Source organism: Aspergillus pseudonomiae (genome assembly GCF_009193645.1).
Source record: "Aspergillus pseudonomiae strain CBS 119388 unplaced genomic scaffold BDV37scaffold_69, whole genome shotgun sequence".
Taxonomy (NCBI): Eukaryota; Fungi; Ascomycota; class Eurotiomycetes; order Eurotiales; family Aspergillaceae; genus Aspergillus; species Aspergillus pseudonomiae.
Window position 1 is genome coordinate 22,046 of NW_022476061.1, and position 25,426 is coordinate 47,471.

At 47.0% G+C, this 25,426-nt stretch overlaps 8 protein-coding genes across 8 annotated transcripts; 3 read left to right on the forward strand and 5 right to left on the reverse strand.

Moving 5' to 3' along the window:
* Positions 1 to 472: 472 nt before the first annotated feature.
* Positions 473 to 2,412, reverse strand: BDV37DRAFT_256029 (uncharacterized protein). Its single transcript, XM_032082791.1, has 2 exons — positions 1,995 to 2,412; positions 473 to 1,917 (listed from the first exon to the last, which is right to left on the reverse strand). Exons 1-2 carry the CDS (start codon positions 2,109 to 2,111, stop codon positions 721 to 723), a joined length of 1,314 nt encoding a protein of 437 aa, XP_031938354.1. The 5' UTR covers positions 2,112 to 2,412; the 3' UTR covers positions 473 to 720.
* Positions 2,413 to 4,365: 1,953 nt separating this feature from the next.
* Positions 4,366 to 5,336, reverse strand: BDV37DRAFT_273929 (uncharacterized protein; the record flags this gene model as incomplete). Its single annotated transcript, XM_032085139.1, has 4 exons — positions 4,366 to 4,522; positions 4,606 to 4,683; positions 4,741 to 5,058; positions 5,113 to 5,336. The coding sequence occupies 4 exons, from the start codon at positions 5,334 to 5,336 to the stop codon at positions 4,366 to 4,368; spliced, it is 777 nt and encodes a 258-aa protein (XP_031938355.1).
* A 1,055-nt stretch (positions 5,337 to 6,391) lies between these two features.
* BDV37DRAFT_286010 (uncharacterized protein) lies at positions 6,392 to 7,257 on the forward strand (the record flags this gene model as incomplete). Its single annotated transcript, XM_032087837.1, has 2 exons — positions 6,392 to 6,920; positions 6,971 to 7,257. 2 exons carry the CDS (start codon positions 6,392 to 6,394, stop codon positions 7,255 to 7,257), a joined length of 816 nt encoding a protein of 271 aa, XP_031938356.1.
* A 2,641-nt stretch (positions 7,258 to 9,898) lies between these two features.
* On the forward strand, positions 9,899 to 11,138 carry BDV37DRAFT_286011 (Fic family protein; the record flags this gene model as incomplete). The annotated part of the gene is made up of 2 exons (XM_032087838.1): positions 9,899 to 10,409; positions 10,438 to 11,138. 2 exons carry the CDS (start codon positions 9,899 to 9,901, stop codon positions 11,136 to 11,138), a joined length of 1,212 nt encoding a protein of 403 aa, XP_031938357.1.
* Positions 11,139 to 13,524: 2,386 nt separating this feature from the next.
* BDV37DRAFT_286012 (uncharacterized protein) lies at positions 13,525 to 14,652 on the forward strand (the record flags this gene model as incomplete). The annotated part of the gene is made up of 3 exons (XM_032087839.1): positions 13,525 to 13,768; positions 13,816 to 14,225; positions 14,263 to 14,652. The coding sequence occupies 3 exons, from the start codon at positions 13,525 to 13,527 to the stop codon at positions 14,650 to 14,652; spliced, it is 1,044 nt and encodes a 347-aa protein (XP_031938358.1).
* A 61-nt stretch (positions 14,653 to 14,713) lies between these two features.
* On the reverse strand, positions 14,714 to 18,779 carry BDV37DRAFT_286013 (ABC transporter ATP-binding protein; the record flags this gene model as incomplete). Its single annotated transcript, XM_032087840.1, has 5 exons — positions 14,714 to 15,579; positions 15,623 to 15,745; positions 15,792 to 17,586; positions 17,633 to 18,296; positions 18,343 to 18,779. The coding sequence occupies 5 exons, from the start codon at positions 18,777 to 18,779 to the stop codon at positions 14,714 to 14,716; spliced, it is 3,885 nt and encodes a 1,294-aa protein (XP_031938359.1).
* Positions 18,780 to 19,080: 301 nt separating this feature from the next.
* BDV37DRAFT_188157 (polysaccharide biosynthesis domain-containing protein) lies at positions 19,081 to 20,153 on the reverse strand. Its single transcript, XM_032079614.1, has 5 exons — positions 20,024 to 20,153; positions 19,936 to 19,960; positions 19,598 to 19,882; positions 19,497 to 19,533; positions 19,081 to 19,445 (listed from the first exon to the last, which is right to left on the reverse strand). Exons 1-5 carry the CDS (start codon positions 20,066 to 20,068, stop codon positions 19,382 to 19,384), a joined length of 456 nt encoding a protein of 151 aa, XP_031938360.1. The 5' UTR covers positions 20,069 to 20,153; the 3' UTR covers positions 19,081 to 19,381.
* Positions 20,154 to 23,099: 2,946 nt separating this feature from the next.
* Positions 23,100 to 25,180, reverse strand: BDV37DRAFT_188198 (synembryn). The gene is made up of 7 exons (XM_032079615.1): positions 24,835 to 25,180; positions 24,702 to 24,776; positions 24,575 to 24,651; positions 24,367 to 24,525; positions 24,202 to 24,321; positions 23,313 to 24,151; positions 23,100 to 23,265 (listed from the first exon to the last, which is right to left on the reverse strand). The coding sequence occupies exons 1-7, from the start codon at positions 24,860 to 24,862 to the stop codon at positions 23,169 to 23,171; spliced, it is 1,395 nt and encodes a 464-aa protein (XP_031938361.1). The 5' UTR covers positions 24,863 to 25,180; the 3' UTR covers positions 23,100 to 23,168.
* Positions 25,181 to 25,426: the final 246 nt, after the last annotated feature.

Consider the following 25,426-nt stretch of genomic DNA (forward strand, 5'->3'; position numbering starts at 1 on the left):
TAGATCTCGTTCCAGTCACCACCAATACTGGTAACAGTAGAGTTGGAGACGTTGTATACCACACAGTGAGTAGTGATAATCTCAAGCCGCTCTTCAATGACACCAACACGCTCCGGTATGTATCCTGAAGGAACGTTTGTGCAAAACATGCCATGAAGATCGGACTTTGTGTGTAGCGATCCCAGATGAGCGCGAATGATCCAAGTTTTGAAGATTGTATAAACACACCTCGAAAAGGACATTGATCGCGACCTCTTACTGTTGATGCAATGTGGATAAGAAAAAAACGCAATTCTACCGCTCGGGGCTCGCGCCACTGGCCGGGGAAGGCAAAATTTATGTCCAAGCGGTCGGTTTCTACTCCGTAAGTCAAACGCCCTGGATGTTGTGGGTACAAGGAACGTCCATTTTACCGTCAGTCAGCGTTGGTGGAATATGTTCAATAAATCCATACAAAGCACTCTTTATATACATGTAGAGGTCTGCATAAAGCCAAATACATGTCATCCGAACGCCATGCTAGCGAAGTGAAACTAAGCTTGTGAATTGAGAAGGAATAGAGAATGCGCTATTAATAACAATGAATTGGCCACACAGTGGGGAATCTAAACGTCGTAAGCTCGTAACGGTCTAAGCACGCCAGAGATGGTAGAGAAGATGTCAAGGAACAATAGCCATACGACATCAACTAAATAGGGATGTAGACAAGGGAATTAAGGGCTAAGAGTCGCGATGAGTGCCTTGGTTTTCTGATGGGCTATGCTCTTCGCGGTGGGGGTTTGTAGGCGTGGTAGGCGTGTTGTTCACAGGGCTGGCGAGATCGATTTGAATGGTAGGCAGAGGAGTGAGCTCCCGTAACTGTGGTGGTTGGCTACCTCGCTCTGCGGTTGGACTTTCATACGGAGGCGCCTCTCCCCAGTCCAGCTGTTCATAGTCCGGAGGAGGGATATGGAGAGCCCCCAAATCGCCTTCCCCAGAACTCGGAATCATCGAGTGGGTGGAAGCAGCGTGCGATTGGACCGGGGTCAAGCTATCTTGTTCAGATGCAGCAGTGTCTGCGGAATGAGCGGACGAGTACGATTCGCCGCGTGAATGAACATTTGTCAGACTAGATGTGGATGAACGATTGGCCGTTTCCGTGCTCATCGTATCGGTGTTGGACAAAAGAGGGCGAGAATCCGTATCAGGCCCATCAGGAGAGGTACTGCGCATACGCGTTCCATCGTGTCGCACATAGCCCAATGCTGCATAGCTGACACTGGAAATACGCCTCTCGCGACCGCGACTTCGAGCCTCTGCCAGAGTCAATGCAGAGGAGAAATTGCTGTTGCTCCCGTTGGCAGAAGAACGACTCTGGGCTCGAGCACGACTCTCTTGGCGAATCTGCTCGAGACGGACATAATCCCCACGAGCACGAGCCTCACGACGCTCCTCTCGCCTGGCCTCCCGCTCTGCTATCTCCTGTCTCCGCTGCTGGCGGATTTGGTACAGAGACTCCATCAGCTCCTCCCTGCGGGACTCCTCTTCCTCGGCAGTCTCGGGGAATTCAACGACGACATCCATGCCGCCCCGCTCTCCTTCTCGCGCAATGACCTGTTCTGAGGGTTTCGGACTCGACGAATAGGCAGGGAGGGTCATGACGGAACGGACTGAGGTCTCACGGCGAACTGCACTATTGGTATTCATTTCTGACCCTCCTTCCACAGACCTGGTGTTTGTGCCGGTTCCCTCTCGATTTGATGACGTCCCATCATTTGGAACTTGACCATATGACGATCCAGCTTGCCAGCGATTCCATCGGTCTTTTAAAGACTTCCCGGGGATGTATTTTGGGCGACAGTTCATGCGGCGGAGCGTGCGCAGGGTGAAATACGCCATGAGAATGACGGCTATTGCGAAGATGATGGACGCAGCGCACTGTCGAGATAACTCGTCAGCGAGGTCGGAGAAAACGATGGGAGACCGATCACTGCATCATCTGGAGATAGACTTACTATGATAAAGATATTATTCCTGCGAGAAGTCTCGGACCGAGCTTCATGATTGTTGTCTGCGCCCGGCGGTCCACTCTGACGGGCGACAAGCCGTCCATATTGAGATGGGATATACATTCTCCACAATCCCCAGGAGGGAGTAAAACAAACTATCCAGTGAATTCTCAGCTATTCAACATGCGGAATGTGATGACAAGGGATTCATGGCCAGGGTTCTGGAAAGGTCAGATGGAAAGAATGTTGTCCGTGGGTTAGGCAAACCAGCGGAATGGGCGGATGGCTGGGCAGGGCTGAGCCAGTCTCGGCGATGATATGAGAGATGGCAGGCGCCAAAGTAACGCTAGCGTGCAATCACATTCGTTGCACCAGATCAGTGGTGGCTTATATACAGGAAAGAAAAAGAATGAGATCATTCATCACGAAGAGGATAATTCAGCAGAAAAGAAGTAAGGAGTGGAGTCTTCCCACTCTTCTCATTATCGTTACTCCGTGAGCTTCTAATATTTGGTAGGCTGGGACGAGGCGGCGAGTGGATCGGGTATTCTTTTCGTATGGTTCTGTAAAGTATTTTTAGATCTTAGTTTAGTGACCGGTTTCAGAAAGCTTATCTAATACTTTGGGGCACATCAACATCGAAGATCTGATCGACCATCCTACATTGTGTAGCATAGCCTTCTCATATTTCGCATGAAGCCTTACGAGTTTTGAAAATCTGGAGGATTGAAGGTAGGGAATCCTTGATTGGTATCCTGCACTTCCAATACAGCCTCGTCAAACGGTCCGTGCACGGCTTACAGGCTACTATATCCGCGACGTAGTCCAAGAGTTATACTATGCTTAGTCTCGCGTAGTGAAGCCATTGAGCCCCTTAATTCCTTGTAACCCCACTCATATATGCTACAGGAACACATATAATTCTGTCACTATATAAGTTGAAAGAAGGATGCTCGTGGTCAACGGTTGGCATTGATCCCTGCAGCTTGGAAGGAAAGGGCCAGGCATGAGCCATGGTAGCTAGGTGAAACTCTAAGCTATGCTATGCATTGCTGATCGAAAAAGACGATAACATACGTACGTAGCTAAGAGATACATGTTGTTGCAAGAATCAAAATTCTTAGTTGGCCAAGGTTGTTCAACGCATTCTATTTTAATTTCGAAAATCTTTCCAACTCAGGGGAGCGGCACATATATCACGTGACTCTCTGGGTTTAGAATTTCTAGCTGCTCTGTGCCGTGTTCAGAAACCAGAATGCATTGTCTATCGTCGGCTATTCCTTCATCCAGCATTTGCTATGCTCTCTCAGTGTAGTATTTGACCTGGCCATGAGCTACAGCATTAACCATATAAGATAGATAAGTGTTCTGAAAGCGGCCAAGAACAAGGCCACAAAGACCGATAGTTATTCTAGTCGACGGAACTCCAATAACCTTTAGGTTGTCAGCAGCTCAACTGCCGCTGGGCTGACAGTTTACGACAGTAACTCTTCTCATGGGTGTTTACAACTCGATAAATGCGATAGCACCATGGTTTTCTATATGGACTATAGAACTGAAGCCCTTCAAACGGTCCTGCTAATCGCATACTAATCTCCTGTAATATCCAAGGCATTCCCTGCACCATTTCTCTTACATTGGAAGCGTGCTATCCAACTAGTTATATACGACCATCTGTGTGTTTCAAGCAGTTATTGGTATCAGTATAATAGCTGTATTGAAGCCAATGCTAGATACCTCAATACCGCCGTGAATTGTACCTAAAAACAGAGATACCGTATATCACATCCAGCGGTATACATAAGAATCAAGATTAAGATAGTAATATAAACTCATATTCACGCGATCACTGGTAGACATCAGGCGTAAGAGAAGCCACTGTCGTCATAATATGAACCGGACGAAAATATATCCTAATTGTTGGACGTTCACATCTGCGGATACAGAGGGAACTTGACTAGGTACACGAAGGAAATTGTCAGGTTGGTAAGGAAGAGGAGTGAGCAGCTACAGCCTTGCTCACTACCACAGCACCGCTGTCCCCTTATCTATTGTTACTGTGGAGAATAATCAACATAACTCCCAGGAGGATCTTTGGTGGGTTCATGATATGTCCATGTAGCAGAAGGATACACTTGTATGCGGGATAACAAGTTAACTATAAGATACTAAGTTATTAGATAGATTCTCACTATTCAAGACAGCAAACTGTACCCGAGATTATCAGAATATTTTATAAGGGTGGTGCAGCGTGTCCTGTGAATATGGAGGATGTTAAAGAGTATAAAGATTTGCACCGGTTTGCAATCAGCTGTACTAACGAATTGATTCAAAAACTATCACGAAGTAAAAGCAAAGACGGGCTTCTCCCATGGAATCAGAGTGTCCACTTGCTCATGTCTGGGTGAGGATTCTTGTCCTTATACCAGGCATATTTATCTTGAGGCATCGCCATGTCCCAAGCAATCCATTCGGTATCCCGCCACACGATATCTGCCCCTGCAGGCTCACTCATTCTAAAGCTGGTGATATAACTGTCAATAAAGTAAATAGTGCTTTTCATTAGCCATGCCCAGAGAATGCCTCATTGTCGTTGTCAACAGGAATTATTACGTACGCCTTGTTCGCTGCTCCGTCCCAGAAGACGTGCTCTATATCTTGGAGCGCTGGTAAAATTCCCGAGCGCATACAATCGCTGGATGATAGAAGAAGAGTCAAAATTTGAATCTTGATAGAAGAAGATAGAACTTACAGCCAGGCAAGTTTAAAGGCTTGATGTATCTGCTCACGCTCCGAGGCTTCCAACTCCCAGAAGATAGCGTCGCTTAGTTGCACCCCAGGTAGGTAGTTCATAAGAATGAAGAGAATGTATCCACTAGGCACTGGGTCTGTTTCCTTCTGAAGGTCATTCTTCATGGCCACAATATTCGGGGCGGACTGACAGCCGTTAATTGTCAGGGTTCTCAGTGCGTCTACTTGACTAGTAATGAAAAAGTCAAGCCCGTAAGAGGCTGAGGCTTGGCTAGCTCTGAATTCAGCCGGCGCGTACTCAGTCCCTTCAAAGGGAATTCTAGGAATCCATAAGCTGTTTAAAGTTTCATTAGGCCTGGGTAGTGGAACATACTGCATGAATATTTTCATCGCGCCGCGCCGAGTGCTGTCCAGCAAGTCGTGGCATAAGAAAGTGCCATACGCACCACCGAAAACTTGATGCTTGTAAAAGTCGTTACCACCAACCTGGCTGTTCTTCTCGCTGATCACTTTCGTCAGGGTCCATGTTGAATCCCCCTCACGAGCAAAGTCAACCTCTCTGCCTGGCCATTCATCAAAAAAAGTTCTTTCAGTCATTGCGTTGACTGTCAGCAATTGAATGATGTGATAGTGTCACGAGATGAAGAAAAGTAGTATTGGTTGAGGCTAACAGCGCGAAGGGTCAAATGAAAGGATGGTGGTAGACGACATAATATAGGTTAGGTGGAGAAGGGATAGTATACGTAGAACTGATATAACACAATATGCGTCAACAGTTGGACATGGGCCCCTAATCCATCTTAGGACGTGGCAACTATGGTCGGGCTCGGGAGCCATTCCAAGGAATCGAAAACTATTTAACAAACTGTAAATCCTAGGTTCTACGGTGAATGCTTTAACTTTTGCCCTACATGATATACTAACACATAGGCCCTGAAGCCATTCGTTAGGCTGACGGGATCAGTTTATACATACTTATATCATATAGAAATATCAGATTCACTACATCGGAGCTATAGAGCCGCATAGAATTAAAAGGTCGGACAGCCAGCCTCTATGGCATTTGTATTCCATGCTACGCGCTACACCGTAAATAAATGATAGTGGCCCACATCACATCAACGCGTTGCGTACATAGCGTGTTCGTGTCGTCTCTCCTGAAATCAGGTTTCGCCGGGTTGTTCATATCTTTGCCATGCTCAAGAGTTGTTACTAAGAGCAACTATTAGGATTCAAGAAGGGAAACTGTATCGCCAGTTCAGATGTACATATTCACTTTATGACATATCAAAACCCTTCAATTCGAAACATTTCTCAAAAGAAATAATACTCTTTTTACACTAGTGTATTTTCATATCTAATTCTAAGAGCTTCTGCTATATATTGTGTACTTCTATCTATTATTTGATCCCTGAGAGATAGCATGGGAATATAGATATACATCTTCGAAGGGCTCTGTATCCCCTTGGCAGAAGTAGCATCTTTATAATATGGAACAAAACATTTGCTCAGCATAGGTTGAAACTATGTGAAGCCCACAGATACTAACACGCGAATTATCTTAGGCTGTAAAACTACAAACATAAAAATCCTTTTCCCTGTTCTATTCTCCATATGCTAATACTCGAACTCTCCATCTGGTTTTAATAACGATGGCACCGCAAGCAATTGCCCAACGACCTCAGCAGCTCATAAAGCTGCCCCTACCTGACCTTGCTGGAGGGCCTGGAAATACTAAGTCCTGTGCTTTACACAAGTACTTTGTTGGATCCATGGAGGAGTGGCCAAATTTCGTGGAAGAGGCTCGAGCTGCAGTCCAGCTAGCTGGAATAACTGGTGATACACCAGTTATATCGTGGACAAGTAGAGTTGCCGCCACGGAGGCAAATATCAATGCTGAACATGTTGTGGTGGGTGCTGAGTCGGGGGTACAGGGGCGCGTCCAACAAAACATCGGACAAGCGATGGGGGCGATATGCAAGTCAATAAATATAGATATGCGCTTTGCAGACTATAAGGCGGCCGCGGCCCCATGGATTGACAGAAAGGTCCCAGATATGATCTGCATGACCACTGCCGGTCATTTAAGGATTGTTGGAGAGATCAAAACGCCGTGGGTTAAAGCCCATAAACTTGCTCGGCTTTTTACTCTTGCTCGGGCAAAGGTTCAACAACTTTTCGGTATGCTGCACTCCTGCAATACATGATATGCATTCTAACTAGATTACAAGGCCAAATCGCAGAATACATGATGCTGGCCAACATGCGCTACGGGTTTTTAACCACATATGAGGAGACGATTTTCTTCCGCCAGATTTTATCAAATGGCAGCTGGGGTTTGCAGTACAGCAAACCCATTAAAAGCAGCACTGCGGCGCAAGAAGCCCCAACCGGTGACTATGAAGATCGGGTTTCCGTACGGGAGTGCTTTCTGCACCTGATACAACTAGCCGATACAAATCACATTGCGGGAAGCCCCCTTCCTATGGCACAGTGGGTGAGAGCCACTCCTATTTAACTCTCTACGACCGTGGTCTAGTGGTTGTTGGTATCTCGGGAAGCTCGGTGTGTCTGTTGCTCTGCTTCGTATGGCGACTTCGACCAGGCCCTTCGGGATTACTAGGCTGTATAGCCGAACAACCGGAGGTGTCCTGGAAGGGTCTGACCATGCAAGTATCAACCTACATACCAATAGAAGGAGGAGGAAGGGTGCTGAAATCGGACTCTGCGCCTCCACGTGGTGGCACCTGGGCAATGCAACTGCAAGTTGTAGCAAGAGCAGAGACGTACTAGCTATACATCAGCACCAGCGATGTCAATCCCGATTCCTTACACATACATAGATCTTTGACCTCAATTGGAACATCTGTTGCCGCATCTGTTAATGTCTACCGTTTCCTATCAACTTGGACACGGGTAGTACTAGTATACACTGTCCAGTTAGGGCAGGTGCAGATGACCTCATCGCCTTCCTCTTTTGTCCGATGGTTCTGTCTGCTTCTTCTTCGTCTTCTTCGTCTTCTTCGTCTTCTTCGTCTTCTTCGTCTTCTTCTTTCTTCTTCCTCTCATTCTCCTCCTCTTCTTCTTCATCTCTTCAACAACAACGCATTTCATCCATACCGGCCATATGAGCAGCCCTCTTATCCCCCTCCTCAATAACGACAATACGATTCACACTGGACCGCCTTAACCACCTCAGCTCGTCCGTCTAATTCTCAACAACGCAATTCCCACTGGCCCACTGGCAGCCTCCTGCTTCTCAACAACAACGCAGTCCATCCATACTGGCCCACCTAAGCATCATCTCTTCTCCTTCCCCACGACGACGAGATTCATACTGACCCATCTAATACCTATAGTCCTATTCTTACGCCTGTTTCCATTCTTATACCACTTCCTATCTTTACACCTGTGCCTATCCTTATGCCTCTTCCTACCTATTTGTTAACCCGTTTCTATTTTTACGCCTCTTCCTATCTTCAACCTGCTCCTATTCATATACCTCTTTCTATCCTTTAGACCTGTATCTATTCGTGTTCCTCATCCTATCTTTACAGCTGTTTTCATTCTTATACCTCTTTCTATTCTTACGCCTGTGTCTATCCTTAGCCTCTTCCTATTTTTTCGCCTGTTTCTATTCATATGCCTCTTTCTATCCTTATACCCGTGTCTGTTCGTGTGCCTCATCCTATCTTTATCCCTGTGTCTATCCTTAGTCTCTTCCTAAATTTTCGCCTGTGTCTGTTCTTGTGCTTCTTCCTATCTTTCCATTCTTATACCTCTTCCTATTCTTACGCCTGTGCCTATTATTAGCCTCTTGTTCTACCTTTATACCTGTGTCTATTCGTGTGCCTCATCCCATACTATCTTTACACCTGTGCTTATTCTTGCCCTCTGTCTATCCTTACCCTCTACCTATTTTTATCATTCTGCTATTCTTACCATCTGCTATTCTTATCCTATTCTTATACTCTGTTATCCTTATCCTCTGCTATTCTTATCCTCTGCTATTCTTATCCTCTTCTATTTTTACTCTTTACTATTTTACTAACCACCTATTCTTATCCTCTTCTATTCTTATCCTCTACTATTCTTACTCTCTTCTATTCTTACTCTCTTCTATTCTTACTCTCTGTTATTCTTATCCTCTACTCTTCTTATCCTCTTCTTATCCTCCTCCTGTTCTTCTTGTTTATATCTTTATCTTTCTCTATTATTCTTATTCTCCTTCTATTCTTATTTTTCTTCTGTCCACTTATAACTTTTGGTGTACCTCTTCCTTTGTCCTGTTGTTTCCTTTTAGCGTCTCTGTCCACCAATCTTCCGGTTGTTCTTACTTCTGTTGCTTTTATACGTATCCCCATTTCGATCCTCCTCCTGCCCCCCTAGTCGTACAGGGCTTGTGTACGGCACCTGATCAAGACTTGCACCTCTACGTGGTGTTCAGGACTAGTAACCAAATGATGGTGAAACTAAGCAAGTCAGTTTCCTTTAGCCTCTCTGTCTATACGTTCGTTCTTCCTGCTGTTGCCTTTGTACTGTACATAGTTAGATAGCTCCCCGCACAACTACATGCTTAAACTCGTAGGCGGGCAGCAAGGCCCTTCCATCAAGCCTCCTGGCAGTGCCAGACACTTGGAGGGGGGCCTGCCATCGAATCCTATTAACAGTGGGAGCGTTCAAGTTTAGTGTACCAAAGGGCCGTGGAGAGAGGGGTTTGTATATATTGTGTGGCATTGGAGACATCCAGGTCTAGGGTATGTACATAGTCAAGAAAGTGGATTCGACTAGAATGGCCAATTCGTTTGTTCCTTTTATTTTGACTCCCAGTAAATACACCTGATGTAGGCTGAGGGGTATATACATGAAAGAGTATACGTAGCTATATAGCCGTATTTATTCAATACATTCCAGACACTCATTACCTACCAGTCTGTCTAAATCCCTAAAGTCTTGTCTTACGTTGGTGAAGCAATATGTATGTTGGCATTGTGCGCAAACATCACACTGAAGACATTGGTGAAAGGTGTGTGAGTTTCTTGTGTTGTGAGGGCAGCATCATTGTGACTCCATCATGACCTGGACATTACTTCTGACCTTCTGGCTCATTCTCTATCCTCACAACTAATCTTGCTTTCTACCTACCCCATAAAATCCAAATGGATAACGTACCTCGACTCAGCGGTAAAGAACGCGAAAGGTCATGCTCCCCTCGTCGAAAACCATTGGCCGGGTTCTTCGATAATTTAACGATTTCGCCCTCCATAAGCCGGACCTCCACAAGTATGACAAGCGCCATCAGTAGTGCTTTCCAATCTCGGGGATGGCCTCCCTCTATCTCAAAGGCTTCACGGATGGACGATACACGCCTCTTCTACACGATCGCCATGGACTCGACCGTGCGAGCGTACATCCCGCTTGACCAGGACTCGCCGATGGATATGTTCAAAAAGGCGACCGACTTTTACAACGTTATTCAAGAGAAGTTGAAGGAAAGAGAAAACGATGGTGTCACACTTCTTGGCGAGATACTGACACGACACCTGGGGACCGTCATCTTTGGCAGCAACTACATTGAGCGCGCCGGTCTCAATCTAGAGGAGACGATCAAAATCTGCGAGAGGATCTTCCGTGGAGAACACGTTGACCCTGAGCATATTCCAGAAAGGTGTGAGATCGGGTATATTAAACCCTGCAGTTATGAAAATTGCTAATCAAACAATATTCTTCCTTATAGAGGTCGACTATGAGAAGAAGCTTATCGGGACCATCCATTCCAAGACACGGGCCTCCCACATTATTCGAAGCCGACGGGAGGTGGTTCAACATGCGTTGGCGTTGAACTTTCTCATAACAGAAATGGTCGTGAAGGACAAGCCGTTGTCCGAGGATCTTATCCTACGTACTCATCACATCTTAACCGAATCAATCAACACAGCTGGAGGAATGCCATGGGAGGAGTACTCGGGACGGTATCGGAAGATTCATGTCCATGCTGGAAATACCAATTTTGTCTCCCCTAAGTATATACCAGCAAAGATGCGAGAGCTGGTTTCCGAGTTCGAAAGAGATGTCCAGAAGATTGAAGCCAGTCGTATCCTTGATCCATTCACGCTCGCCGCTAAGTACTGCAATGACTTTGTGATGATCCATCCCTTTGCAGACGGTAACGGACGAATGTGTCGGCTCATCATGAATGCAATCTTGCTTAAATATGCTGGTATAGTGGTCTGTATAGGTGAGCATAACGAGAGCCGTCAGGAGTACATCGAAATCCAAAAAAGAGCCGGTGAGCATATGGAAGGGTCCGGGGAACTTGCAACACTGACCCTAAAGAAGTCAATCGCCAGATATCGGACTTTAAAACAGAAAATCAGTGGAAAGAAGCGGGTCTCCTGATATCTTCCACATTTTGTTTTTCTCAAATCTGTGCTTTCCTTGAGCCAATGCATGCCGTCTATTTTGTGTGATTGGAACAGCGATGTTTGCCACATGTACTGCAGTGACATATCTCTTGAATGATATAAATTAACAAGGTGCAAAACTAAGTTTTCATATCATTAGAATACATGGACTGAATAATTCCCTTACGCACACTATCCTCTATCAAAATTATGCTACCCCAGGATCGGGTCTTCACTAACCCCTTCTATAATGGGATCACCACAACCTCCCGTGCTTTTCAAATGTAGCCAAATGCGACATTTTGGTAGGCCGGGAAATGCTCCAGTCTGGCGGCCACTTTGTCATCTGCAAATATGGACGGCACGGACATACGTTCTACCCAGCTTCGCCCTAACGTTCCATGAACAGTTGTGATACTGAGTCTGGGTTTACAAACATGGAATTCTCTGCCTGGCGCTAGCCCTTCTATCGGGGACGGCACGCCAAAGATACAACTATCCTCCGCAGTTGGATCCTTAGGAAGACGGAAGCAAACGGTTTACTACGAACGGGATAAAGTTTGTGACATGTTCGCTCGTTTCTACGCCGTGACCAGACCCGGTTGTACTCGATCACCAGCCTTCCATATCTAAGATATGTACACTATCTGCTCCAACATTTGCACGTGGGTGTTGGGAGCGCACAAGCCATACTGATATTTGTAGGTTCCTGTCTACTGACACTTTGCCAGCGCTATCACTGTTCCGGCAGCATTCGACGAAAGCCCAAAGCTTGAATACGGTCAGTTGTAAATATTATCCTAGTTGGTTTTCGGAGGGTTAGCCTTGGGGAAGCCCTACATAGTGACGGTCTTGGTTAATATCGGTTGTTTTGCTTCAATTGTACTAATCGCTATTCATATGTTACTTTTACCAGTCAATGACAGGTATAGTAAATCCAAGTGCTTACTCTATTGAAAGGACATGTGATATCATTAATACTTCCTCACTCTCTTTGAACCCATGCCCTGGAGAAGGAATTTTAGTAACTACCAGGATTCCTCAACATCTATATGCACCGTTTGGCTCCCACTCGATCAAGTAGAGCCAATTCGAATGTCGTCACATTACAGTACAAGCCCACACTCTCAGCCTGTGCACATATCCGTCGACTCCACCGGCCATGTAGAATACAAAGCTAACTTTTCACATTGAACTGAAACAGTCACTGGATGCAGAGAATTGTTCAAAGTCATATATTAACTAAGTACTAAAGAAGTGACTGGACAAGGCAGTGCAGATGTAGATATCCATTCATCTCTTTGCCTTTTGTATATCTCCCCCTCCCAGCTATATAAACTACCTTAATCCCTCTTCATCTTCCATATCGTTCATCATACGAACTTATACATGGTTCATAGTGTCTATCTTTCCATGTATATGGCCCTGTCTCATATCAAATAGCGAGACATAAGCCTATCATGTAGCTGCGACTACCGGCATTGGGATAATGCCCATAAGTATCGGCGGCCTACGGGGCCTACCTGATACGTACGGCAACTTTTATATTTCATGATATATCTTTATCATGAATATAACCCATGCTAAGCATGGCAAGTACATCTGTTTGTTAAAAACGGTAATATCAAAAATGGCTAAAGTGAGTAACAACTCCTCTCATTTCCTGTTGGTTTTGAGCATTCGGCTGGCTGGGTTGGTCTCCAGGCTCCGAGGTATCTGCCTCGCTGGACAAGAACCTATCGCCATTTCCTTTCAAGCTCTCTTGACAGGATAGCCTTTGTGTCTTGAGGATCCTCTTTACTTTGCCAAAGTGTTTCACTAATGATATATAGTGCGCCTATTGCGGACAGGAGGTCATCGGGAAGCCGTGTGTCGCCAAAGAGCGGCAGACCTAGTCAGAGGCCTCTGTTCAATTGTAAGTTTCTCAACGATGCACATATACATGATAATAATTCCTTCAGGGGCAAGCCGCCGGGGTGGTGGTGTTCCCCCGCTGCCAACAACGACGCCCCCGGAGCCGCCGCCCCTTACCTCCTCCTCCCCAATCCCCAGGGGCCTGGGGAAGGGGAGAGGGAGGATGAAGTCTCGGTAAACCTCGGTATTCTCCGACTTGAATGAGGGTTCGATTGTCTTTTTTTCAGTTTTTTCAATTTAGGGTTATCGATCCTGAACAACATTACATATTATAAGAGCAAAGGCTAAAGCTACGCATCCATGGTTCTCAGCTTATATAGCGACCACATGATGAAGTAATACCAATTTAAACAATTTCGTCAACGTTCTCGAGGTAAACATGAGATAACAACGGAAGTCAATTGCCAGCAGCGTTATAATCAGCATCGTAGCTGCCAATTTCCTTCATCACATCCCACACCGCGACAATGGGGAATTCACAGAGTCAGTCCGGAGGGTACTTGAACTATTGTGACTATCTTGCAGACATCCTGTGCTGTATAGCATGTGGGATCCAGATCACCGGGTGCACCAGAAAGGATATACTAAATGAGCGAGAAGACTGGAAGCGATCAGCCAGATGGCGTAGACATCTTTTCACGACAGCTGCAGAGCTGGAGCATATGTACTTCAAAAAGACTCCTAAACTGTGGTCTTATTACTACCGCGCAAGTCAGTCTCCGTCTCATTTCTCTTCTGTCAGAAACTCACTGCATTAGTACTCGTTGACTCCGAAGGCGATCGTTTGTCAGGAATATGTCCAAAGATCTATCATTCTAAAAAGCACGTTAATCGTGTACCCACTGATCCTCAGAGAGCCCGCATTTTCGGGCCGGTCAGGAAGGGAAGTCGAAACGTTGACTTCCGCATGGCTAGGATAGTTTATGACACTGAGCCGGACATACCGAAAGAGCGCATCGGGTATCCTATCCATGCGCACTGCTGGCTGCTTCTTGACCGCGTGATCGGACATGAAATCGTCAAGAAGAATCTGCGAGAATTCGGCCGAGCTGTGGACGCATATTGGTGGCGTAATTTGGGAAATTGGGGGACTGGATTATGGCATCATGAGGACGAAATGTTGTTCTATGGGACACAAGCCGGTCATCTATCATGTTACGGGAAGCCCGTAGAGGATTCCCGGGATACAGAAATTGATTGCCCAGGCGACGCGCGAATGTACGGATGTGCATCTGCGAGGGCATTCGGCGATCGTTGACCTGCCGTTGGATATTGCGATTCTCATCGTCGATCTGATCTATGGGAGTCGCCCGCGGTCCATGGAAAGACTGATTGATACGCGCAATTTGCTGGAAGCGTTTCAGTGGAAATTGCCCGAGACATACTGGAAAACGCGGTGCGACTATTGGCTGGTGTTTGAGATGGACGACCTCATCAGGGAGAAGCGTGCTCTCAATTGGTCGAGGTTTTGTCTTGGACTGGAGCTTCTATTGGAGAGAGGTTGGTACTGCAATAGTGGCTTGAGAACACGCCAACGAGCTTTGACTTCGCTCGGAGGTATCAAGGAGCACTTTTTAAACATGATTGAGAAGTAAAACTGAACGTTGGTTTTAATGATTACTTGAGATTCCTCCTATCGATTTAGCTTTATGTGCACTATGTCCTATTTTTATCGTTTATCAATGCTCGCAGATGAGGCCGTTTTGCCAGCGTTTTGTATGGCCCGCTCTCAACAACACGCCCATGCTCCAGAACGACCACATTATCTGCAATCTCCATGAGGCCCTTTGCGTGAGTGATGATAATCACCGTCAGCTCTACCTGCGACGTCACCAGCCTCTGCACAGTATGTCTGATGATTTCAGCGCTGGCCGGATCAAGGGCCGATGTAGCTTCGTCTAAAACTAAAATCTGAGGTCGACGGACAAGTGCCCGCGCAATCACCACTCGCTGCGCTTGCCCGCCGGATAATCCAACTCCGCCATCTCCAATAACGGTAGAGTAGCCTTGCGGGAGGGATGATACGAACTCATCAATCCCCGCTGCCTTTGCTGCATCGCGGACGTTGCGCTGATCCCGAAGGGGTCCTTCCAGCCCATAGTTAATATTAGCTTCGATGGTGCCCGGGAATATCGTAGGTTGCTGTGAGACGATCGCCACAACGGAGCGAAGGGTTGGCGCATGTAACTTGCGTATATCAACGCCTCCAAGTGAAATGGCTGGTGTACTATCCGAAGCAGGCGTTTCGTACAGGGCTAGTAGCAGCGAGGCTATGGTCGACTTTCCTGACCCAGAGCGTCCCACGACTGCTGTACATGTGTTGCCGGGGATAGTAAAGGAAACATCTTTCAAGACAGATGCATTCGGACGAGACGGGTACTGGAAACTCAACCTGGTGATCTTTATCGGTGTTGGCGTTGCGACACGCAAGCATCCCAGGTGCTCATGCGAGGCCCCCGCGGCAAGATTCGCAAGCTGCAAGAGCCTAGACCCCCTCTCGCGCGATGCACTGATTTGTGGGACTAGAAAGTCAGCGAAGCCTAGCATGTAGATGACACTACTCACTCCAAGAAAGTACTACACTTGCGTATCCAATGCTGAATAACAGCATCGAGAGGACTGTCATGATATCCTCTACGGTGTATTCTAGAACCGACACCAGAAGTCCTCCGTAGTAGATGATCAGTGCTATAACTGTTAGCGATAATTGAATACTTATTGTTTGGCCACATACCGCTCACGAAGACGATAGTAGACTCGACCAGTCCAAAGAGAAACCCTGTGTAGCCTGCCTTCCGTAACCCCGTTGTGAGGCATTTTAACAAGGCTTTCGTATGTTTGCCCTGGAAGAACGGCTCTAGTGTCAGGGTACGTACTGTGCGTATCTCCGAGAACGTCTCAACGAATACCTCCGACGCTGCACCCCTGGCCTCGTTACAGCGTCTATCCCACAGTCCGCTGGTCCGTTCAAAACCTCTTGTGATTGCGTATACCACAGGCCCAATGGAAAGCGCAACCAGAGTCAGCTTCCAGCAAACAGCCAAGCTCCATACGGTCGCTATCACGGCAATTGAAGCTGCAACCAAAGCGTAACCACCGAAGCGGCTAAGTATCTCTCGCATTTCTTCGCCATCTCGAGCAAGGCAAGCGGTCAGATGTGATGGACTGTTTCCCTCCTCTTCGAACCATCGCTTGGGCTGGTCGAGAACTCGGCGTAAGGCTCTTTTTCGGAGGCAATCCACCCAAGCTTGGCTACAAAGATTGAGGAGATAATGCATGAAGAACGACACCATTCCGTCAGATATCGAGACCCCCAAAACAGCCAGGGCCCATTTCAGCGCACTCGCCTTGTTAAAAAACGTTACTTGTAGTTTCGATAAGAAGTAGGCGAATATCGGGGTGGTGCTGGAGTGGCAAAGAGTAAATAGAACCCCAAGGAGTAGAAGAACACGTTGCCCGATAGTAAGATTAGGTACAATCGTAAGCATTATGTGGAACAGAGACTTCATTCGTCGTCGGTCCTTTCTTTTGTTTGGTAATTTGTGAGAGTGAATTGGCCTAGTCTTTGCTCCCTCCCGTTCAGGATCAAATTCGACCAGCTGCACTCCATCTTGCAAGGTGTCTTGAGGTGTGGGCACGATTGAAAGCCGGGATCTTGGTTGGAGCTTTTCATTGTGAAAGGACTCGAGCCTTAGGCCCATAAGCACGGAGGATATACGTCGGTTTTTATCAACCGGCATGTCAGCCGAATTAACCAGGGTGGTCTCTGAGAGTATGCTGTGAATTCTGTCGCCATCAGAGTCATCCAATAGGTTGCTTCCCTCATTAGAAGGAAAGAAATCCTTATTTCCTAGGACTTTCTCAAGTTCATATCTATACCCAGCTTGTACAACTGAGCCTTGGTCCAGGACATACACAAAATCTCTGTCCAAGATGTGCGACATGTCGTGCGTTATGATGATTGTTGTTTTCCCTTTACGCCACTCTCGAATTGCTCGGATCACCTCATGACGATTCGCCCCGTCTAGAGCGCTTGTAGGCTCATCCAAGATCAAGACTGGTGTATCTCTTAACCTAGCCCTGGCGATTGCAACCCTTTGTCTCTGGCCGCCACTTAGAAAACTACCGCCATAACCCACACACGTGTCAATACCGTTGGGCATGTGGGCGATTACGCTTTGTAGCATTGCCAGATCAATGCATTCCTGAACGTCTTCTTTTCGGATCTGATCATAGTCGTGCCGTCCAAATGCAATGTTCATGAAGATCGATTCGTTGAAGAGAATGCTCCGTTGTTCTACCAGGGTGAAATTATTCCGGATCCAGTTCTTGCTCAAAGTTTGTATGGGTGTGCCATCTATGAGAATTCCACCAGAGGTTGGCGAGTATATTCGGGTGAGTAGTTGCCCCAGGGTACTTTTCCCAGATCCACTCTTTCCGATGACGAAAGTTGTCTCCCCCGCTGGGAAGAAGAAACTTGCCGAGTTCAAGCTGAGCCTCTCGGGCTGAGACGAGTATGCGAAAGACAGCTAAGACAGTTGGAATAGTTCCATGACACTAGGCTTGAATACTTACATCGCTCACTTCAATATCACCATCGCAATGACGGGGATATACTGCTCCTTCCATTTCCTTCGGGCCGCCATCTTTGGTCTGCTGGTTCAACGTCTTTTTCAATGCGGAAGCTGCAACCGCACCTTTATCCAAGACAATTACTTGAGTCATGATAAATTCAATAGACTGTGCCGCGGTGAGACAAGCCCAGAATGTCCTCAAAACGTCACCGGGTGAGAGCCGTCCAGACGATGCCAAAGAGCTGCCGTACCAGAAACCCTGAACAAACATACCATACGTCATCAATCGAATAAGCGCTATCTGAATGGAATTCAACCGCGCCTGCTTAAGAAACTGCGACGCAGCCTCGTCAATCCTGTTCGAGAAATTGCGAAGCTCGAAGGCCTCCCCGTTCAAGCACTTGACAGTATCAATCGAAGTGGTGGTGCTGTTGACAACCTTTGAAGCGCCTGCCAACGCAGCCTGCTGTGCATCAATATTTAACTTCATCTTGGAAGAGATAAACGAAGCCATGGCAGAGAAAACCGGGATCCCTGCTAGCGTGACCAGAGAAAGGTTCCAGGAAGTGTAGAACGCCAGAGCCAGCGAGCCAATGGCTCGGAAGCTATACTGCAATAGCAATCCCAAAGGCTGGGACGTTGATTTCTGTAACTCATAGATTTGGCTATGAGAGGTTAGACAAGTACAAAGCGACCCGGGGTATGACTGACGCTTGAAGACAGGATAAGAATGTTCGGGCTCCATCTGGTTGTGTTTCGAACCACTCCTGATCTTTCTGTAAAAGCCCATTGAAGAGGGTGCTGCGTGCATTGGCGACTTGCAGTTCTCCGAAGACCACAAAAAGAATGAAATAGATGCTGTTGCAAACCCAACTATAAACGCCTAAGCATGCCAGCTTGATACAGCTTGTTTTTGTCTTTTGAATTAGTTCCTGGGCAGATATTTGATCACTACCAAACAACGCTAAAGAGTTGAATGCCTCCCCAAGGAGTGTAGCAAAAACCGGAGAGCTAGCACTGGCTAATGATGCGAAAAGAATGGCGAAGCAAAGAGTTGGAAGGTGTTTTTTAGTGGTGAAGCTGAAGAGCGACAGCCAACTCGGCTTCCACCCCAAGCAGCGTTTGAACTGGATCAGGATACCTGTCATGATGTAAGTTAATATTCCATGGCTCTAGGAGCATATCATTCAGCATCTTGAGTCGGAGAGATGACTTAAACAAGGCCGCGGGTGAGTGGAGGGCTTCATGAGGCAACACAATTGAGGGGGATGAGCTAGCGACGGAAAGAAGCCATCTAGAGTCATTGTATCGAAATTGACTTCAGTATTCTTTTGTTCTGACTTGGAGGGGTTGTGGGGAAGTAAGAGAATAGGTTGCGCTGCCATTGTTCTTGGTTGAGTCGGCGGTCATCAATGGTCCCGTGCCGGTTCTTAACACCATTGTATGTATCCAGTACCAAACTAACTACACCGACATCCACAACCGCATGTAATGTATGTACACTTTTGCGTTCAGAAAAGAGAAATTCTATAACAGTCGAGGGTAATCTCTATCAGATGTCAAAGCCATCTGGACCGCGCTCTGGCCCTACGTCCAGAGACGCTGTAGAGTCTAATTGAGTAGATAGTCATTTTGCAAATACTCCGCAGACCCCATTTTTGATGGAAGTCAGTCATTGCTGGTGGTCCGAGATTCCCTCGACCAGTAACCCTCTCCGGGGTTTGGCGAACATGAAATAGTAACACTGAGCTTACGAGCTGGACTTTGCCTTCTGGGCCCGCTCATAGATCCAGTCATTAAGACCGGCACGGTTTCTATAATTGTCAGCCTTATGTTGAAGCCAATCGAAAGTTCTCGGTGCTCACCTGGCGATTTCAACGGCATAGAACTGCATGCGCACGGCTGTTTCTTTGTTAGTCCCGCATTGCCCGATGGCGCGCTAACCAAGTGAGAGGGGGAAACCCACCAAAGATTGTAGTTTCCTGGTCGTATTCAAACTTAGGGTTCGAGCGCAGCATAGTGCCGAAGTTGTAGTCGTCAACCGTTTTCTCGTACTGCTTCATCCAGTTGCGCCACTTCTCCTTGCCCGCCTTACTCTTCATTTCGTCCTCGTTGAGAGTCGCAGCGGGATCGAAGTCGGGGAATTCTTTCATGAAGCTCTCGTAGATCTCGTTGTCCATCCTTGTCAACCGAAGCTGCGAGCCTGGGACCTTCTCGAGAATCGACCAATAGGTCATCAGATGTTCGACCGCTGTGGGACGTAAGCATAAGGCGCGAAGGTGAAACGACGGGTTTTCAGCGTACCCTTAACCGCGAACTGCTTCTCCATCTACAAAGAAGGTCAGCATCCAATCCCAGACCCTTGAAAGACGCCAGGCGCAAGGTAACGTACATCCTCGAAGTTCTCGGCCGTCTCGGGATCAAATTTCTTCGACATGTTGGGCGAGTGTGATCAGAATAATCAAAGGGAAAGAAAATAAATATAGATGAAAGCAAAGTCGAGTGACTTTTCGTGATAAACGATGTTTCGTGTAGTTTCGCAGAGTTGTTCGAATGGATTGCCCCGCGATTTAATCTTTTCTGCCGGCGGAGATAAATTTTGCGTCCCGCCGCCCTGTGCTTTATCGGTACGTCATTTAATTCACCTTCTGTACATATTTAATTAGTACTAGTATACTCCTGAACGACGAAGTATTTCGCTTATCCCGACTGAGATTTTCCACGAAGGCAACCTATGACTCAGTCTGCCGTTCTTTCTTTCCATTTCCTAAAGTTTGGTGTCCGTTTACTTACTACTTACTGAGTGAAGGTCAAATTAGTTATGTATGTACAAGAATGCAACGCTTACTAATCGGCACAGTTACATGAGCATCCATATCGTAGTATGTTCCTTTAATATCTGAAACAAGAGAATTTGCCCAGTGCGAGTTCCCATGAGTTCAGTTCAAGGTATTCTTTCACCAAGACAATGAGCGAAGGATATGTTTACAAGGGAACACAAAGCCCTGGAAGATATACCGGCAACATCGAAGACATGAGTGTGCTGCAAGACAGACATTGTCAATAATTTCTTCTTTAAAATCACAAACTGACAAAATGGTCATGTACAGGAGGCAAACTAAAGGAGTATGTTGCATCAACTCTCTCTGCCTCTTCCATAAGCTTATCAACTCTCGCTATATTCTAGATTGTTCTTCATTAGGCTGCATCTCAACCTTCAACTGAATCAATCGGAATCTGACACGGTCATAGAGCTCAGAAGTTTTACCACCTCGGTCTCTCCTGCTTTAGCGGCTAGGTCTCGTGCTGTCTGTCCACTATCGTCTTTATCATCTGCTGAGGCACCGTGGCCAAGAAGGAAATACACGTCGTTCCTAAGCCCGGCCTTGGCCGCCATATGAAGCGCGGTCTGTCCGAACATGTCCCTAGCAAAGACGTCTGCTTTCCTGTTCACGAGTAGTCTCATTGCATGGCCTTTGGAAGATACTGCCCTATGCAGAGCAGTTCGCCCATAGTCGTCCTGTAGGTCAACAACTGCCCCGCTTTGGACCAGGAAGTCCACCATTTTGCGATGGCCGCGCTCGGCAGCCTTGTGCAGGGGGGTCTCTCCAGAATAATTTGTCACATTGATATCCATTGTACTCTCCAGTAGTAAGGCTACCATGCTTCTAGAAATGCCGGAGGCTGCAATATGGAGGGGTGTATCGCCAAGGTCATCTTGCGCGTCAGGTTCAGCGCCACTCGAGAGTAGCAATTCTGCAATACTATCATGCTCATATCGCACTGCATAATGCAGGGGTGTCTTGCCCTCTTTGTCCGGCTCGTTGACTTCTGCGCCCATATGCAGGAGGAGAGTAGCCAATTCAGCATCACCGTTCTTAGCCGCTATATGTAAGCTTGTTTGACCGGAGTTATCCTTCACGTTGACATCTGCACCTTTCTTCAGTAAAAGCTGCAGCATCTTCATCATACTGCGTTTGCTTCTATCGTACATGACCAGTGTCAATACCAATGGCAGGCCAAGCTCCCCGAAAGGTGAGTTCTTATCCGCCCCTTTTCTCACCAAATATCTGACCACCTCAATGTGTCCTTGGCGCACAGCCTGATACAGTGGTGTGCCGTGTGGTCCTTGTGTTTCACTGTTGAGAGGAGGATGCGCTTCCAAGTTGGCACCCTGTCGCACCAGCAATTGCACAACTGGTAAATGCCCATTTCGAGAAGCCCACCACAAGGGCGTACGGCCAGCAGCATCTGCGTCATCGACGTTGACTTTACCAGAGCCAATGAGCAACATGACAACTTCAACATGGCCTTTATCCGCAGCCCAGAGCAACGGTGTCCGGCCATTAGTATCTTTGATTCCAGGGTCGGCATTCCTTTTCAGCAACAACGCCATTATCGTCGGCTTTCCCTTCTCGGCAGCCCAGTACAATGGCGTATTCCCGTTCAGATCTGGGATGTTGGGATCGACGTCACTGCGCGCCAGAAGTTGGCTCACCACTCCTTCGTGTCCATTTTTAACTGCCCAGCAGAGAGGAGTCTGGCCGAGCTTGGTATCCCTCGCGTTAACATCAACATTACCGCTGGCCATCAAGAGCTGAACTACTTTCTCATGACCCTCCTCTGCAGCCCAGGAAAGCGCACTTCGACCATCTTCATCCTTACAATCCAATGCCACACCAGGGGTGCCAAGCAAAAGTTGCACAATCGACTCATACCCCTTACTAGCAGCCAGAAAAAGCGCAACCTCGAACTTGCTCTTAGGCCCTAGATTTTCAGACGCCATCTTAGGATAAGACCAGGTTAGATAATTTTCCAGCCCATCGGGTGGCCTTAAACGATTTCTATTTCAGGTATGGTCGTAGAAGGGTGTCAGAAGGCTATGTCATTTTTGCAACCCATGGGATGTGCTGTGGATCAAATATCGGGCACCTTTTTCTTCGATAACTTTCTTTGTGGGTTAGCAGAGGGGCAAAATTATGGCATTAATTCAAGCCCGTACGCCACGTGGGTTGCGTTCACTGGTGCTTTAGGGTGCCCACTTCAGACGAGGTCCCTTGTCTTGTCGGGTCTTGCTTGGTGGGCTCACCCCGGCTCCGTTTCGTATGATGTGCATGGGATGCTAACCTTTACCGTTTCGGGGTTTGAACTGTTGCCGGTGGGGGAATCGTGGCAATACATCTTTCATCCCGAGATTCGTATACAGTTCTTTTGGCCTGGTTGATCCCTAACCCTGATACAAGTTTGAATATACCAATTTTTTTGGGCTTCAATTTCCACATCTGTACATGAATATGATGTTTCTTATTAAGGGAGTACTTACCTGCGTCATGTCCCGATGTACAATTTCTGGTGGGAGAGCTCAACCATTGGGCATGAACCATGGGTATACCCGAAGCTTCGTTAGTTTCAGCCTTACCACTATAGGAAACTCAATATTGAGGTATACTTAGCTATAGACTATCCCGTTAAAATCATGTTAAAGTTTCAATTACATATTTAGCCTAATATTATAATACAACTCAAGAATCAATCAATTAATCACTGTCTGAATCGGGTAACTCTTCCAGTCTTCCCTCACGGACAGCCTGCGCGACGGGGTTCTCCACCTTGAGGATGCCGTTGGCTCTGGCCCTAGTCAGGGTTAGCATTGGCCCGTATGGGCAATAGGATAGACGTACCTCTCAAAAAGCACAAACAGCCGCTCGGCTTCTCTCTCCTTCTCTTCCTGGGACATAGGTGGACCCGTATCCTGTTTCTCTGCGGCCCATCTTTGACCGGTGATGGGGTTAATCTCAGGGTCAAACGTTTCTGCGGCGAATGCCTCTCCGGCAGACTTGGGGATCTCCATGCCACGGGTGGCGAGTAGTCCTGCAGCAAAGCCGTATCCGATATTCTTCGTAAGGTTTTCGGCGTTCTTTCCGGAAAGCACAAACATAAGCTCCGAAATTGCGGTTTTCAGATTGGGGTATGGTGCGGTGGAGAGCTTCAGTAACTTGGAAGAAAGCGTGTCGGATTGTCCGATAGGCTGGTTCCTGTCATTGTCCTCTGGCAAGAGTAGCCACTGCATGTATTTACGGGGCCCATCTGGCGCCAGTTCGTGAATGGTAATGAGCGAGTGAAGAAGTGCGATGGCCTTGGTCTCAAGCTCCTCCGGGCCGTATAACGACGTGGCATGGTCCAGGATATTGATCAGCTTGTCAACATTACAGTTTTGATTGAATGTCGGGAATAGTGGGTTGCTGTCAAAAGGTTTGCCTTTCTTGTTTTCAAGGTCAAGAGTAGACAAGCAGTTGAGCAGGTAGCTAAGCAGGCCATCCAATGGCTTGGCGGGGATTTCAATCCGACTGATCATCTTAAATATATAAGGAATTGAAGGCGCAAATGTTGCAGACAAATCCGGATAGATCTTGGATACGTTGAAAATGAGCTTCAGTGTGTCGATAAGAGCGAGCTCGTCAATCTGAGGTAGAGGCTTCTTGAGCGATTTTGGAAACTGCTTAGCATGTCGGACAATTTGCTATAGTGCTGGTTAGTAGTGGTATCTGATCATGAAGTGGTAGTCTTTACATAGTTGACATTATCACCTAGCCCATGCTTATTCACAAGATTGTCAAAATCCATGGTCGTGTCGTATGTGGATAGGAATAATATCCGGCTGATGACCATTTCATCTTCCGAGGAGTCGCACTGAACCGTCAGCTTTTGCAAAAATTATAGCTGCAGAGGTTATACCTTGAGCTTTTCTGCTAGTTTACCGCCATGGCCAGTATCTACGAATAGCTGACGCATCTTTGGATCCAACAGAAGAGCATTAGCAACACAGCGCAAGGCAGCTCGACGGATGTCTACAGATTCCCCGTCGACGCCATATTTCGCCAAAATTTCCATTCCCTATGTGGCTGTTAGAAAGGTATTTCAAAAAGAATAGAGCAGAGCGTACCCTTTTTGAATAGATGGGACCGGCATCAGCTGGATTTGTGCCATGTTGTCTCAACTGTAGAAGTAGTTGGACCTTCGCTATATCATGGTTAGACCCGGACGTACTACTCCATTGTGGCTATACCGACCAGTGCTGCCGAGCTTTTTTTCATTTAGGTCCTTTTCTAAAGAGCCCAGTAGTTGGGTGACTTGTTGCAGCTTTTCTAACCATAACAGGTGGTTAGTGTTATTCATGACTATTGTCGCCCGGCTTGCACATACCTGCACCTTGGAGTGTCTGGAAGTCCATATTTCACGTTGCCTAATGTCTCAGGGGTATAAAGCAGCAAGTTCAGTGCGTTCTCACCCTGTGTAACGACTTCAGCTATCGAGAACCCCACGGATAAGCGACTTGTGGAGGCGGGGCTTATTCGAGTAGGAAAGGCTCAGGGTCTCACAGTAAGTCTAGCGCTGTGAGGGGGTTGAGTGATGTCCACAAGATCACCGTGGTGTTTCTGAGACAAGAGCTACATTGCAGATGGACAGAATAGAATAGGCGGGCAGATCAACCCCACCGACGTTCATTCAATCATGATTAGCCGCTTTCTCCGCAAAGACGGCAATGGCGTTTCTTCATATGCATGTATTCAAAGTGGAAAATAGACACTATTTTGTAGAAGTTTGAATGATTTTCCCTTTTCGGAAGAGAGACTTCCCTCTTGCGAAATCCTCAATTATCGCTCATACTCACTTCAAGTAGTGCTCAATTGGGAAGGTTGGTCTGCAGGTTACTAATCTTTGGCTGCCTTGACACCCGAACCTGTCCTTGCGGCCTTGCTGCCCCAGGCACGGGGCGCGCCACTGCCACTTTACG